The sequence below is a fragment of the Pteropus medius genome, unplaced genomic scaffold (genome assembly GCF_902729225.1).
Source record: "Pteropus medius unplaced genomic scaffold, Ma_sr-lr_union100, whole genome shotgun sequence".
Lineage (NCBI taxonomy): Eukaryota > Metazoa > Chordata > Mammalia > Chiroptera > Pteropodidae > Pteropus > Pteropus medius.
The window spans coordinates 17,029,152-17,045,075 of NW_024354875.1; the positions used below are offsets into that span (position 1 = coordinate 17,029,152).

The 15,924-nt window shown below is 36.7% G+C and overlaps 1 protein-coding gene and 1 pseudogene across 1 annotated transcript in view; one reads left to right on the forward strand and one right to left on the reverse strand.

Moving 5' to 3' along the window:
- NEB (nebulin) overlaps window positions 1-15,924 on the reverse strand; it is a 191,705-nt gene that overhangs the window by 10,590 nt on the left and 165,191 nt on the right. The window contains exons 140-151 of the mRNA XM_039855663.1: window positions 15,475-15,579; window positions 14,110-14,214; window positions 13,081-13,191; window positions 12,578-12,688; window positions 11,911-12,024; window positions 11,065-11,169; window positions 8,220-8,324; window positions 7,564-7,668; window positions 6,828-6,920; window positions 5,684-5,776; window positions 4,211-4,303; window positions 3,628-3,720 (exon numbers count right to left, since the gene is read on the reverse strand). Coding sequence (XP_039711597.1) covers window positions 3,628-3,720; window positions 4,211-4,303; window positions 5,684-5,776; window positions 6,828-6,920; window positions 7,564-7,668; window positions 8,220-8,324; window positions 11,065-11,169; window positions 11,911-12,024; window positions 12,578-12,688; window positions 13,081-13,191; window positions 14,110-14,214; window positions 15,475-15,579 — 1,233 coding nt within the window. The remainder of the gene's footprint in view (window positions 1-3,627; window positions 3,721-4,210; window positions 4,304-5,683; window positions 5,777-6,827; window positions 6,921-7,563; window positions 7,669-8,219; window positions 8,325-11,064; window positions 11,170-11,910; window positions 12,025-12,577; window positions 12,689-13,080; window positions 13,192-14,109; window positions 14,215-15,474; window positions 15,580-15,924) is intronic.
- LOC120597343 (uncharacterized) lies at window positions 1,471-1,589 on the forward strand (annotated as a pseudogene).

Genomic DNA, 15,924 nt, shown 5'->3' on the forward strand with positions numbered 1-15,924 from the left:
AAAAAAGAAGAAGAAAAAAAAAGAAAAGAAACTTGAAAATATCTGTACAAATACCATAGGAACAGAGAAAGTTAAAATAGGAAGTGAGGCAGTTTGTTGCAGAATAAATTTTTGTAAGCTTACGTTCAGATCAAATTTGCCAAAGCAAGATAAATGTGGATGTTTAGACATTGAGAATGTTATGCTTTTAAAGGCTGGAATATAATACTGAACACTTTTTTTTTTTAAGTCAAGTGATTAATGTTTAAACAAAATGGGGAAACCAATCATAGGAAATGGAGCATTAAGTTGCGAACAAGACGTGTCACAGTTTTTATTGGGATAAGTTGATTAGATTTTAAAATATAGCCATTAATGTTTTTAAAATGTTTTAAAAATAGTTAAGGGATTTTCTTTTCTCTTTTAAATACCGAACTAAAGTTTTCTTGATTGTGTTTGACTCTCTCCATCTCTGGAGTGATGGGAATCGGGATCCCTTTCCCGAGGTTCTCTTTATATAACACCTGCACAACATAAGAAAGCATCCAGAAAAAACAAAGAGCAGTCAAAATAGCCTTTTCCCTGTCTTGTAGGGAATCTAGTATAAGACAACAAACATCAAACAGGAAAGACAAATTCACCAAGTCAACCTGTCTTTTCAAGCACAGATCTGCATGAGAACATGTATCATATTTCCTTAGCTAAAGCGCCAGTGTATTTGATATTCAACTTTTAGTCTAATTCATATATTAAATGTTGTTTCATGTAACGGGAAATAAGAGAGAAAATATGAATACTAATTTCATAAAAGCACTGAAATGCATAGTGTACAATAGAAAGATAATTTGTAAATTAGATTAGCAAATATTTATTTTCCCTACGCAGAACATCTGTTTCACAGAATAACAGATATTTAAAACCCCAGGCTAAATCTCTGCAATATGGCAGAATTGGTCTTTGCTGAGAAAATTCACATTGTAGACGTGGTCGAGTCTAAAAGTCAATGTTTTACTACATAGTACTGTTTATTTCCCATAGTACCATGAAGGTTCTATGCGTCACTGGACAATTTTGCCTAAGTGCAAGTTGTGTAAAAATTAACATTAAATGGTTTCTTAGGGAAAAAAAAGAAAGAAATTGTCTAGGATCATCGGGGTTATTAAGATATAAATAATAATATACTTACTCTAATATAAAAGAAAATAATTAAAAACAATTTTGAAAATTAATGAAAACCTTTCTAAAAGAAGAAAAAATAGTAATAAACCCACAGAGAAAACAGTGAATAACACTCCAAATGTAATGTTAATTTATATTGAAAATTTAACAAAATCAAAATGTTGTTAGTGAATAGGAAAACATACAAAACAAAAACAAAGGAAAACATAACAAAACAAAAAGACAGTGGGACCAAAGAAAGTTACTGATCTAATTATGTGAAAGAATTAAAATTTAAGAAAATATTTAAAGTGACAATTAAAACACATTTTGGTCTACGGCCATGCTACCCTGAACAAGCCTGATCCCATCTAATCTTGGAAGCTAAGCAGGGTTGGGCCTGGTTAGTACTTGGATGGGAGACCACCTAGAAAGACCAAGTGCTATAGGCGTAAAAAATAAAAAAATTAGGAGTTGTAAGCTGACAAGGTCCTTGCAATCTGTGAGGTCAACCAAGGGTTGCCTCACCTAAAATAAATAAATAAATAAAATAAAAACACATTTTGGATCAAACTTCCTTCCACCTCACCTTCCAAAATAAATCCAGCTAAGTTTTCTTAATGACATTTGATTAGATTTGATTCTGAATTTTAGATCTGAATCTAAGATTCTTATATAGAAGTTTCAACAGGCTCCTTGAGGACGATAGAGGTTTTTAGCAACAATAATAATACAAGAGAAAACATTAACTATAAGCTTATGATCTGATTTGTGTATTTTAAGAAAAAATCAGAAGGTCTGGATTTCTATTCATGGAATGGTTTGTTTCAAGTATCAAGATGAGATGGCTTTGGGTCCTGCTACTGAGCTATTTTCTTTTCCAGTACTGCTGTTTATCCAGATGGGATCTGTGTTAAGATAGATAGATCCGATCTGTTCAAGAACCACTGTTTCTACATGTGGACTTGATCTTGTGTCTTTTCCTGCAATGATAACCTAGAAACATCGAATAAAAAGAGTTCCAAAAAAAGTAAATAAGAGCTACAGTATTTGGGTTTTTTTCTGAACATGAGTTAACTTCAAAAGTCCCAGTAGTAACATGAAAGGTGAATAGAGAAAGAAAGGAATAAATTAAAAGTTTTAAGGAACTATTATGGAAAATATAAAACATTAGAATCAAATGGTAGTTAAAGATCTGGAAAACAGAACGACGTAGTTGATGAGATTTTTTTTTTTTAAACAATTTGTTAAGTTGATTATTTTAAAGATACTCATAGTGAGAAGTTTGTTTTATAGAAAGTTATTATTATTTTTTTAATATGGAGTTAAAGGAGCTTTCTGCCAAATACCGAGCTAAAGTTTTCTTGATTGCGTTTGACTCGCTCCATCTCAGGAGTGACAGGTAGAGGGGTCCCCTTGCTCAAATTCTCTTTGTACAAAATCTGTGTGCACAAAACCAACAATCAAATCAGCCTGGGCCCGTCTTTTAGGTAAACTTAACCTTTAAAATAATCTCTAAAACTATATTTGTTTTCATAATTACATAAAATAGGTCTAAATAACTTTAAGGAATAGAACAACTATAGACCACCTTTGGACATATAGTCACACTCAGTGTAATGTCTGTCCCTAAGTGGCATTAATACAGACATAGCTGCCAGGCTGCAGGTAAGAATCACTTACTTATATAGGCCTTCTCTCAAAGACAGAAGGATTAGGCCTTTTCAAATAGCATTCAAGTTAATTGTAATTAATATCCATAATAAGTTGTTGGTAACTCTAAATTAGGGAACCAAGAGAAAAAGAGTGAAAGAGAGTGAGAGAGAGAGAGAGAGAGCGAGAGAGAGAGAAAGAGGTAGGTAGGTTTGGGAAAATAAAATAAATATTAACAAATATTAAAAGCTAAACAAATATTAGTTTTCAATGATCTTAAAAGTATTCCAAAGGAAAGCTCAATTATATCTTGCATGGTATACAAAAATAGCTGAGTCAAGGAAATTTGTATTTCTGAGTTACTATGAATTACTATGTTGTTTTTTGAATGAAAATGTTTAAGAATCACATTCTTTTGAGAAAAGTTGCAAACATAAAAAACATCAAACAGAGTCAGAATAAATACCAACACAATTCTAATTACATTGACCTTTCGAAGGGGTGTTAGATTTTACTTTTGACTGTGCCACACCAGTTAGAAACACCTATTGTTATTCAAGGAGGATCTGAGGAAGGAAACACTGAGTATTATAGGCATTTAAGGAAAGTGATCAATAGCTATGTTTTTAGGGAAAACAAGAGTTAAAATTTCACACCAGAACTAAAGTAAATACTAAATTACATTTGGTTTGGAAACTTAGGTAATATTTGGTATCATTATTTTCATTATATAAATTTAGTAATCTTATAGGAAGAAAAATCAGATATTTGTAATGTGTTAAAATATTATTTTAAATAGGAATTAAGGGATTTTAGTTTTCGTCCCCTAATAAATACCGAGCTAAAGTTCTCTTGATTGCGTTTGACTCTCTCCATCTCTGGAGTGATAGGTGTTGGGGTTCCTTTCCCCAAATTTTCTTTGTACAAAACCTGTGAGATACAAGAAAGTACCCAGAAGACACTCAAAATGAGTACAAAGATTAAGGAAGGGAGAAATTTAAAGGCAGCGGTGTGTGTGAGGGGGGAGTTTTTTAGTGGATAACGTTTAGTAAGGAAAGTGCTTTTACTTTTTACTTCACAATTTTAATGAACACTATGATGCTAATTCGGGGAATGAAAAAATACAATGGAAAGCATTGAGTTATAGGATATGAGTATAATGATGAGGAATCTCGTGTTAATTTTACTAACAGTATTTTACATCTATGTACTCGTCAGTCACTGAAAGTGTTAAAGGACCATCAGAAAAGTGAAACACTTTGTATAAGTCCAGATGGTTTGGGCCAGGTAATAACAAACACACGCACACACACAGAATTGTTATTAAGATGTTACTTTTTGAAAAAGGATGATGGGTTATTCTGGTAATGTTTTTAAAAAATGGGAAATGGAGTTTCTTATTTGATATATTTATAAATACCGAGCTAAAGTTCTCTTGATTGCGTTTGACTCTCTCAATCTCTGGAGTGACAGAGGTTGGAATGCCTGTTCCCAAGTTTTCTTTGTACATAACCTGTAGGAGATAATTAGAATACCCAAAAAGGTAAAAATGACCACGAATCCTTGGATTACAGCTACATGTGTGCTATTTGGTGGAAACTCATAACAACAATCTCGCTTTCAAATATGACACTCAAGAAATAAGGAAAAAAATTCCACAAACACCTCTTTTCAAAGTAGTAATTTTACTATCTTGAAAACCGTATACTAAATTATGCATTTTCTATAGTCAACATTTAGTACATTCCTAAAATGCATTAAATAGTAGTAATAAATTCAACAATGAGAAAAATTTCTCCACTTTATAACATCTAGTATTAGTGTCTTCAGTAGAGTAAATCCACAATAAACCTATTTTACATAATAAGTTGCTTGGTTTAAAATTTTCTGAGCACATAATACTCTATTTCTTCAAGGTTATTGAGAATTTTCTGTTTTTCTTGTATTTTCTACAGAAAATTCCTAGCTGACCCCTTGTTCGTAGGTACCATTAATGTGAAGAGACAGTTTATTTTTGCCTCCTTCCCTCTGAACATTAAGAATTTTCAGCCTAAAGGAGCGAATAAACTCTTTTTAAGTGGATGTATTCTATGGTGTACTAGAGCCTGGGATGGAAGCTACACAAAAAACCTAGAGGTTTGTGTCATAGATGAATTTCTAAAATCACTGACAAACTAGTGTTGATATCTTCGTTTTGCTAGGAAACTTTTAAGGATCATTAAAAATCTACTGCCTTGGTACAGAGTTGCATTTCTTTACCCAGCAAGGCAGCAGAACCGATTATAAACAGCAGAACAAAATAAAATCAGAGAAATACAGGGGCTTGCAATCAAAGGTGACAAAGGAGCTAAGGGCTAGTTTTCTTGGATTTGTGGACAGAAAACTCTAAATGTAATATTTGTACCACCAGGAAGTCAGAAGGTAAGCGGGGAGTGAAAAGAGAATGAGTCTAAATAATATGAATGACGTGCAAGAGAAATAACAAATGTCATCTAATGGAGGTTAGAGTTCAGTCTTCCAAGGCCCAGGAGAATCTCTGAGGACAAGGTTTTCACCTTTTATTGGCCATAAGCTATTTCCCAGACTTAATACAATCTCTTGCTAGTATCCAGCAATTGCTTAGAATCTGCTTATGAATGAGAAAAGTGTGTGTGTGTGTGTGTGCGTGTGTGTGCGTGTGCGCGCGCACGCGCGCGCAGACACGAGTGCTCTCTGGGGGTGGGGAGACAGGGGCAAGTCAAGCTGCAGTGCCCCTCTCAGGACCAAAGGAGGGTTCACGCCACCCCTAAGGTACAGGAAGCCCTTGGTAGAGGTAGCAGGGGCGAGATGGAGCTAGGCAGCAATGGCAAGGGTGCTGGTTGCACAGTTGCATGCTGAACATATGGGCTATTACCGAGCTAATGTGCTTCTGAGTCTCTTTGACACGTTTCACTTCTGGCAGGTCGGGGATTGGCGTCCCTTGTCCAATTGTTTCCTTATATTTCACCTGCAGATATAAAAAGGGGAACATACGCATGTGTTTATTTAGTAGCCCCACAATTTAAAAAATCACAATAAAATAGCACAAGCTCTATCCTTAGTTTGAACACAGCCACATTCTGATATTGGGTCAGAGGAGAACAATGCCAAGGACAAGGACACTTGATTACTCTCTTATCTTTCTGGGGGTGGGGTAAGGTCAGGGGTCCATACTTCAGCTGTAGGCCCTTGACTTTCCTGTGTAGTCCTGTGTTTTCATACCTAATAGTTTGTTTGATGAAGACAGATACATTCACACACATATATCCAGGAAGGTTGATTCTTTGATTCTAACATATTTTATTTTCTTACAAGTGACAAAGAGTCTCTCCTTGACCAAATTTTAGTCAGGTTCTTCTGACTCCTCTTTCCAACTAGGCATTGACTTTTGAACTTTGGTGTCAATCTTTGCATTGTCCAATTTTAGCAAGAATCCCAATAAGTCAGTTTAGCCAGAATGCCCCACCCTCGATATTGCATCACCCTCGTTATCTGACCAAATTCCTTACCCCTCACCACCCCCAAGTGAAGTCTAACCACCCTGCCCTTCCTCCAGAAAGAATCTTGTTAGGTGGGTTTAGCCACAGGCCTCGATTCCCCTGAATTTTTCTCTGAGTAATTTTCCATCCACTGATCCTCTCCCCACCCAAGCCCACTCCCCATTCTCCAGCTATAAATTCTCGCTTTTCCTTGCTGTATTTGAAATTGAGTCCAGTTCCTTACTGAGTCCTGAATAAAATGTGCTTTTGTTTTGTTTTGTTTTGTTTCTTTTTGCACTTTAACCACCGTCCTGCTCCAGTTTACCCTGACACAGGCCTCTTTGTTTTCCATATTGACCTTCCCTTCATGTAAAGTGCCACAGTCAAAGAGACTGTGAGATGACCCTAGCCACAGGCTCCAATTTTAGCAACTTAAGCTGCCTCTGGTGACAAAGGTTTTGAGTGCAGCTCAGAGATCAGTGCAAATTATCAAAGGCAGGCAGAAAATATTGAAAGTGAGTCCACAATGGGCATCTTTACCGAGCTAATGTGGTCTTGTGTTTGCTTCACTCTCAACATCTCAGGTGTCTTTCCAATTGCTGTTCCTGGTGAGAGGTCCTCTTTATATAAAACCTGGACATTCAGAATCGGGACAATGTTACACATAACAAAGGAGAACACAGCAATTCCTGTAGAGAGACTAGGAAACATGACTTCTGTGAAAACAAAAGACACTATAGAGAATGTGCTTAGGCAAATGCTGGAGAATCTGATGTCTTTCATGTCAGCATCAGTAACTCAAACACACAACGTAGGCCACTTTCCAGATTTTGAGATTTCTTTTAAGATTATCATATTGTATTAATATAGAATGAGAAAGTCAGAAAATTTTGATTTAAAAAAAAAAACCATGGTCATATGAAACACAGAATCCATTAAAGAAATATAAAGACAGTTGGTTATTTTGGGGAGGGATAATTAAAGAAATTACAATGTCAAAAAGAAATCCATCATCTGGGAGGAAGACAACACATGTTACTGTTCTGGGCTTTAAAAAATTTAAAGAAAGAAAAGTTACTTTGTTAGTAGATGTAAGTTGTTCAAATCGTCTCTGGAGTGATTTTAGAGCAAAGTATGGGGAATTTTAACAAATAATGACTAGTATTAACTGGGGAGGTTAAATGTTAATTGTCTGAGCCAACGTGAGGCTAGTATATTTTTAAAGAGAATGGAATTATTAGGTTAGCCTTAAATGGAAAGTAAATAGTAAACATACTGAGCTGAAATTCTTTTGATTTTCTTTAACACGCAGTATTTCTGGTGTATCTTGAACAACTGTAATTTTTCCTTTACTGTTTTTAAGGTCACCCTGGTATTGGAGCTATAAAGAAAGTAAACATCTTGTTAATATTTCAACACTTTTACATATTTTTAATTGTCCTATATTGTGTGAAGGAGGTTAAAATCCTATATTTAAAATAACGTCTATGCCACAATAATCAGGGTCTGAAAACTGAAGGGAAATTCTTTAATAAGAATTTTGTGCATAAATTAATTTTTAAAAACCCTAAAACTTGTAATGTGTTAAATTAAGTTGTTTGTTTGTTTGTTTGTTTTAAATGTACCCCTTCTTATAATAAACTTTGGAAAAGACAGATGTTGCCACTAATGGAAAATGGTGATAGTTCATATTTGGTGATAAGCCCCAGCAAAGTGACATATCTTTCATGCTATGATTTGGGATTGAAATACAAGGTGAGCCTGGAGAAGAGTGGCACACACGTTTCGTGGGCCGAGGGTCTGAGCTGTGGGGGCTGTTCCATGGCCCCATGGCAAGTCGAATACTCAAATGTGTGTGCCCAGAGGCAGCCTCCTCATCTTGTGCCATCCCAGGTACCAGTGTGCTATGTTGTAGGTTCAATAAAAACTTACCAGGCTGAAGTTCTTTTGGTTCTCCCGAACTCTCTGCATCTCTGGGGTGTCCAAAACCGTTTCATAATATGGCATGCCCTTCTCTGCATCTTCCTTGTATTTTTTCTGGGAATAGGTTTCAAAAATGAGGATGGTAAACACCAAAGAGATATGGACCAATGGGACCTCAAATAGCCCTTTCTGCTCAGCAGAGGGAAAATCCTTTGTATTTTCTTGACGGTTCAAGGATATTAGAGAGTAATAAAGCAGAGCCCTCTTGGTGACTAAGCACCATGCCTTTTCTTTCCTGGAGAACCGAGCCCAGGTATTTAATAGACCCACTGTCATGACAAAGCTGGCCAAGGGAGGCACTCGATGGCTGGTCCACATGAGGGAGGTGACAGCCAGCAAGGCTCCTGGCAGGGAGGGAGATAGGATGCCTACAGTGAACTGGAGGGAGCCAGACCACTCAATAAACAGGTAGAGAAAAGCAGGAGAGTTAAGAGCCATCAACAGAGGCCTCCCAAAAGTCAGCCTTAATTGATGACAAGGACATTTTTTGCAGAGCCATGAGAAGGCATGGTTGGGGCTGTTGACTATAGGGCTGAGCAGGAGGGCAGACTCAGCAGGCTATTCCAGAACACAGCTCTGATCTCTGACTTTGCAGAAACTGGCCTGGCAGGACTGGAGGCTCTACTAAACTGACCTGGGGCTACCACCACAACCAAACGACCAACCAACTGACTGGCCAAGGACAGCTCTGAGCCCGTCATCACTGTCCTTGGGCTTTCCCACCCTTGCCCAGCCTTTGGAGACACTGCCCACAGGGGCTGTTCTTCTTCCAAACATGTATTCAGTCAATCCCTATGACTGAGCTGATCATCTCAGCTTAAAATAAGTGGAACACTTTGCCTTAGAGCCTGATTTTTCTTTTATTGCTTGTCACTAAGCCCTTTCACTTTTCTCTCTAGCTGATTTAGCTCCAGTTTCTTCTACTTTTCAAAAAATTGGGGTGTGTAGGACTGGGGGCTGAGGGAATTGTCAAGCACCTTTTGTAATGGGGATAAAACTTTTTTCTATGTCTCTTTCTCTATCTGAATTGTATTACATTCATAAGTGTTAGAAAATTTAATCTACTCGAAGAAAACAAGCAAGAAGCAGTTTCAATGAATAAGAGATTTTTTTGCCTGGATTTTGTTGATCTAACAAGAAAACTAGTTAAAGCAAAGATTTCTGGAAAGGAAGGGCAATTTACCAGGAATAGATGTTTTACTTCAGGAAAAAGTCACCTGAATGACCTTTCTTAGTTATGCATATGTAAAGCAAAGCATTTTCATTGTCCTGGGGAAAGGCTAGAACCAGTCCTTCTTTTCTTTTCTTAATTTTTTTTTTTAAGATTAAGTAAAAGCTATTTTAACTGCTTTGCAGACTTAGTGCCAGTCACTGAGAGGGGCAATCGGTTTGCACATGGAACTTGGCGGTCTTCTGAGAGGATGGAGTCCTAGACCTCCCGGTGTGAAGTGTTTAGAATATCAACCTGAATTTGTGGATCAGCTCATATTGCTTGCATTAACCCCCAGGTGTAAGGTTTAGAAGTTATAAAACGCATACTCCCCAGTGGAAACTAAGAAGCAACTTTTGGAAAGCACCAGCACCTTTCCATCACTCAGAGATAAATACTGATCTGAACTGGGAAGGAGGTAACCTGCCTGGGCACATTTTAGGCCTTAGGGAACCAGGCAAGGAGAGGCCTAGGAGAGCATGCAAGAGCACAGTAAGTGATTCATTTAGTTCCCCCCTGGAAAAGGCCTGCACGCTGAGGTTTTCCTTAAAGATTAACAATGTCAAAAGACAGAGGGTTATTTGGCTGGTGCGCCTCTCACAGCCCCAAGAATGTTGGCGTTCCTGGCTCCCCCGATGAATGCAATGTGGTAGTTTGGGGCCCATGTAATTTTGGTAATAAAATTCTTCCCCACACCTTACATACCAAATAAAAGGTTCATTTCTCCCATCTGAATATATCTGCTTCCTAATTAAGCCACTCTCTAGTGATAACTATATTTTTCATGTCTAACTTTAGGATATAAAATTATATATTGCTAATAAAGGGTTTTAACTCATGATCCCTCCAACCCGATTGTCATTAAGAGGTCGTCTGTGAAGATTAAAAACAAACAAAATATAAATAAACAAATAAAACAATTCCAGGACCTACATCGGACTTACTAACTTCAAATTTCCAGGGTGGGGCTAGGAAAATCTGCATTCCCAGGTGTTTCTAAAGCAAAGCCAGGTCAGGTAAGGACTGCGTTAGAACTCACGGATCAGAAGATAAGCACGAATTCTAATTTGGGGCTACTCAAATAAATTGCAGACTCCTGATATCGTAGGAGATTAAAACAAATAAGGGTACATCCTGTTGTAAGAAAGACATCCTATATTTCTTCATTTCTCTGTGGGACTTGTGAGAGTTATCCACTATAGGAAGAATCAGTCAGATTGTGTGGTCAGTTTTGATGGATTAATCTCAATCTTTTTAAAGAAATAGATAATCCAAGTGCTTTGCTTCTTCCAGATTTGAACACAAATTTTACATCCATATTATAAGAGACTTACATGTTAAGATATTGATTCATTTATTATGGGTAGTACCATGTAAGAGCTCTTCGGTACCTTAAAATTCTCTCGTATAATCTATTTTAATTTTAATGCAGAAATCTCAACTTTGACTCAAGCATCATAGATGAATTCCTTCTTTTTTATTGGGCAAAACTATGTTTTGAAAGAATCTCCTTAGGTATTAGTGGAAAGACTTTCATTCTTTATGATTGGGGTCAATGAGTGATATTCTGATGAGTGTCCTTACCTGGCTTGAAAGGTTCTTGACTTGTTGGGCATGAATGATCTCTGGAGTATCAACCACAGAAGTGAAATTGGCTTTTTCCATTTCTGCTGACTGCTTATACTTAATCTGCAAAAGAACACCGAACAATTGGGTAAATGTTTACAATGTGCAAAAGTATTTTTTTCCAAAAGGATTCATTCATTTGCCATTCAACAGACATGATTTTCCTGTTATATTTATAGCTTTATACTAAAAAGTGAGATTCCGAAAAAAAGGTTGAGTTCTAGCTGTTGAAAGACTTACTATCTAGTTGAGTATGGGGGCAGAATAGGGTGGAGGAGAGAGGTAATGGGAAAGGAAAGAGATAATCAACAGATAGGCATGGATTGTTTATATACATAAGAACTGAGAGCTGGAAAAGTAAACAAAAGGTCCATTCCAATCAGTATTAGACAGTGTGGGATGCCTAAAAATTGTGTTTTAAATTAGGCCTTGAAAGAGGGAAAGAAAGAACTCCCAAAATATCCTAAGCAAGGAATTCTTGGTGCAAAATGAGGAGCATATTGACTGAAAAAAGGCCAAGATGTCAGTCTGCCCCAGCTCCAAGCAGCTATTTGGTCTCTAACTTCTGCCCTTTGCTTTGAATGTCTCCTGTTGCTATCAACTCAGAAAGGCAGATGGAAGCGGGCCTGGAGAAGGGGCCCTGACCCTTTTATCGGAATGGATTCCACCAGGCAGATGTTTAAGAATGACACTACATGCATTTGACTGTCATTGACCAACAAATAAGATAACTGAAGGACAATACTGTGTCCTTGTAGTCACAGCTACTGTTTTGAAAGATTGACATGAAATAGTAACACTGACCTGACTGGCAATATCAGTAGCATTCCTGGCCCTCATAAAGTCGGGAGTTTCATTGGCCATGGCATTCAGGCCTTTTCCTTTGACTTCTCGCTCAAGGTCTCGCTTATATTCTTTCTATAATGACATAAAAAAAAAAAAGTTACCTAACTTTCACGACTCAGTAATAAATGTACAGAGTGAATATAAATCCACATAATAGGCCACCTTGTTTGCTAGTGTTCACCTTCACCATTCTCAATGGTAAGACAGAGTGGTGACCACCAAAGCCTATTTTAGGAAACATGATTGATGTAAAGCCTCCTTTTGAACACTTTAGCATCCTCTATTTAGAAAATTACACTATAAAGCAAATTTTAAATCTGTTTTGGTATACAACTTAGGTGTTTTTATTTAAATGAGCACACCAAATTAATCAAGATTGAATCAAATAATATTAGATGAAACACTATGATAGTGATAGCCACTATAGACACAGACGAATACCAACTCATTAGAAATTAAGATATATTTTTTTTAATGGTAATACTCATGTTAGATATGGAATTTAAAATTCTAAAATTCTTTCATCTCTTTGAGTGTGTGTGTGTGTGTGTGTGTGTATGTGTGTAACTTGGCTAGGAAGAAGATGCTCTGTTAATTGTATGCATGCAGTTGGCTGTGAGCTCACCTCGTTGAGGATTTGAGTGGCATTCTTTGCTCTTAGCATGTCGGGCGTATCTTCCATTTCACTGAGACCCTTCCCACGGATGCTTTCCTCTAGATCTTTCCTGTACTCTTTCTATATCACAACATAAGAGCAACAATGATAACAAGAAAGCCCGAGTTGTTCTCTAGTAAAGGGCCAAAAAAAAAACCTTTCAATTTTAGAGTTATAGTTTAGTAAATAAAGGTATGAATGAAGCCAGGGTATAAGTTTCATCAGTTAATATTAAATATCTAATAAAACTAGAAATCTATAGAATGGTAAGATAAGCACATTTTATTAGGTATTTATTTTAAAATTAGAAGAATTAACACAGATAATACATTATGCGGTTGTACCAAATGTGAACCCAATTTGAAACTCACAGTGTTAGGTGTTGGTGAAAACGGTAGAAGGAACACATTGATGAGTGGTGTTAGTGCAATTATTTGGATCAAGAAGGAAAGAAGAGACCAACGGGGCCGTACCTCACTGGCTATTTTGGTTGCATATTTGACATGTAATAAAGCTGGTGTGACCTCCAGGCCAGTCAGGTTTCTGCCTTTGATGGACTCTTCATAATCTTTTCTATATTCTTTCTAATGTGAGTAGGAGAGAAAAAAAGATTGCTCAATCCTAGGTAGAAAAATATTACAACATTTTCTGTCTATGTATAGCCTCTTAACTTGATCACTGTTCTGCTAATGGTCGCACATCTGAAACATGTTTGATTGTTCTGGAAATACTTTGTCTAGAGAAAATGGATCTAAGGAAATGCAGAGGTTGAGAAACTTTATGGGCCCTGCATTCATCCGTTATATGCTGTGACTAGGGCCGGCCTTCCAAGAGAGCAGAAGGAAGGACCGACATACCAGGAAGACTCTGAGTTTCCTGTCATCTCTTCTGATATTTTTCTTAAAGCAACAAAAGATTTTATTTCTGAATTAGAAGTAACTCAAGGGGAAAAAAAACCTAGAAGGAGAGCCTTTTTCATAATCATGACCTATTATTTTTAATCACTGAATAGATAAGGCAGGCAAAATTATTTTTGGATTGCTCTGCTTACATTTCCAAAATAGGAAATATGGCATCTTGACTTTTAATGTTTTGGTAAACATTTCGATCACTAGTCTCCTTCTGCTTGGCTTGGGGCCTCCTATTAAGAGAAAAGCAATCCAAAGCCCACACTGGGTCTATGCAGAGGGAATTTTCATTCATCAAAAAAAAAGCATATTTAATATAATTTATTCCAGTATTAGGAACAGTTTGATATGTTCTAATTGTATAAAAATTATAGTTAAAATAAAACATATATGGAAAATGTTTACTATTCAGAACATTTTTGATAACTGAACCATAGGATTTCTGAGATGGAAAAGATTTTAGTGATCACATGTTAAAAAATTCCATCATCTACTAGTTTTGGATAACAGAAGGCTGGACACATTTGTGGGCAGAGATTGTTTTCATCGGCTTGATGGTGTATTTGTTGTGAGGGACGTTTTTGTAGGACTCACCCCACTTTGCATCTGCTGAGATTCTTTGGCGGTGATATATGTTGGTGTTTCAAAGTCCAACATGGGCTTTCCTCGTTCCTTTTCATACTTTTCTTTGTATTTCACCTAGTGATGAAAAGCCTATTAGATATCTCTCCTCTAGTCAATTGGTAGACAGAGACCAGTTTAAGTATAGTGTTTTTTAACTGCTACATTCTTCCGATTGGGTGGCATCTTTGCCAATCAAAACAGTTTCCTGTTTGGTTTCAGATTCAAGATTTGTGTTCAATCTAAGGAGACGAAAGAATTACTGCAGAAAGATCAGCAAACTGAAATGCTGAGGCAAGGAAATGCCTAGGAAAAATTGCTCGTAGGATAAGGTTGGCCAAGATTTGATATGTATATATATGAACATTTTAACTATAGCATTAGTCAATATTTCTGATAAAAAATCTCTGGTTTTTCTTTCATAAGAACTGTTATCAGAGACCCAGGGTCTTGATTTAATAGATAATGCATGCAACTTTATTTATAAGTCAGTAGCTCTATCTGGGTCATAATCAGTCATATATTTAATGCAACCAATGTAAATTGGCATAAAAACGAAAACTAGTTTACATGTTGACTGACTGAATAATAAACCTGACATTCTCCAAAGACTCCCAACACTATTTTACAAATACAATCTCCGCATCCTCAAAGGGCAGTGGCCTTTGTTCATGCAGCATCTTAATGGCACTGCTTAATATTAGCTCTTTTTCTTGCAACAACACATTAATATACAGGCCAGGGGACACATGCTGCTTTACAGATGACATGATGACATTTCTAGTAATTTAGCCCTCTTGGTTAATGCCCAATAGGGAACTCGAATAATTCTGAATTTTGATACAGGAGGCCATGTGATAGCGAGCTCCTTTTCTGGGTCCTCTCTTCTGAGAACCTCAATTATTTTACAAATTTTGCATTTTCTAAAATACCCAGAGACCACTCCAATGGTAGATCTGATCTTATCACTTCTCTGGTCAAAATTTTCCTAAGCCTCCCAATCACTCATTGTGATGTTTCCTTACCTGCGGTGTAGACTTATGGGGACATATGGATGTTATTGTAAGGGGTCTGTCTCCTTGCAATGTAATCTTTATGCTTCCGGTCCCTGTCATTAATCTGAACTACATATACAGGCACTGTTTCCCAATATATGTCGATGCTGTTATCATTTATAACATAAAAATTTGTTTCAAAATGTTACTAAGTTCACAGCCCCTTATAACTTCAGGCTTTTTCTCAAACAATGGTTACTGAAACTAGCTATTATCCTGAGGGGGTGGAAATCCAAGAACGTTTTTGACATTGTAGATAAATGGTCGGCCTTGACCAACTTACTATACTCTGCAGTTCTGTAGCCTCTTTTAGATGAAGCTGCTCCAGGTTATCGGGTATTGTGTGGTAGTGGCCTTTACTCTTCTCATATTTCTTCTTGTACTGGTACTGAGGGAAAGGTGGCAAAAAAGGCACATTGATGGAAAAGCCACTTGGCATTCCTGTTTTTTCCTTTTTAGATTAGACATTTATACAGCAGCATCAAGACCAAATTAAAATTAGCAAACACTAAATAGGGGGTTAAGAAAAAGTTTCAAAGGATGAAGATCCACATTCAGCATTGTCAGTAAACACTTAGGTTATTTGGCTTATTTCAAAGTAGGTTTTAGATGTGAAAAGTTAAAAGTGGAAGAAACTACTCCAAACGGTAATTCGATGTCCTTAGAAGGAGGAAAGGGATTGGTTAAAGAAAAACAAAATGGTTTAAATATCCTAAAAATAGGAGCATTTTTA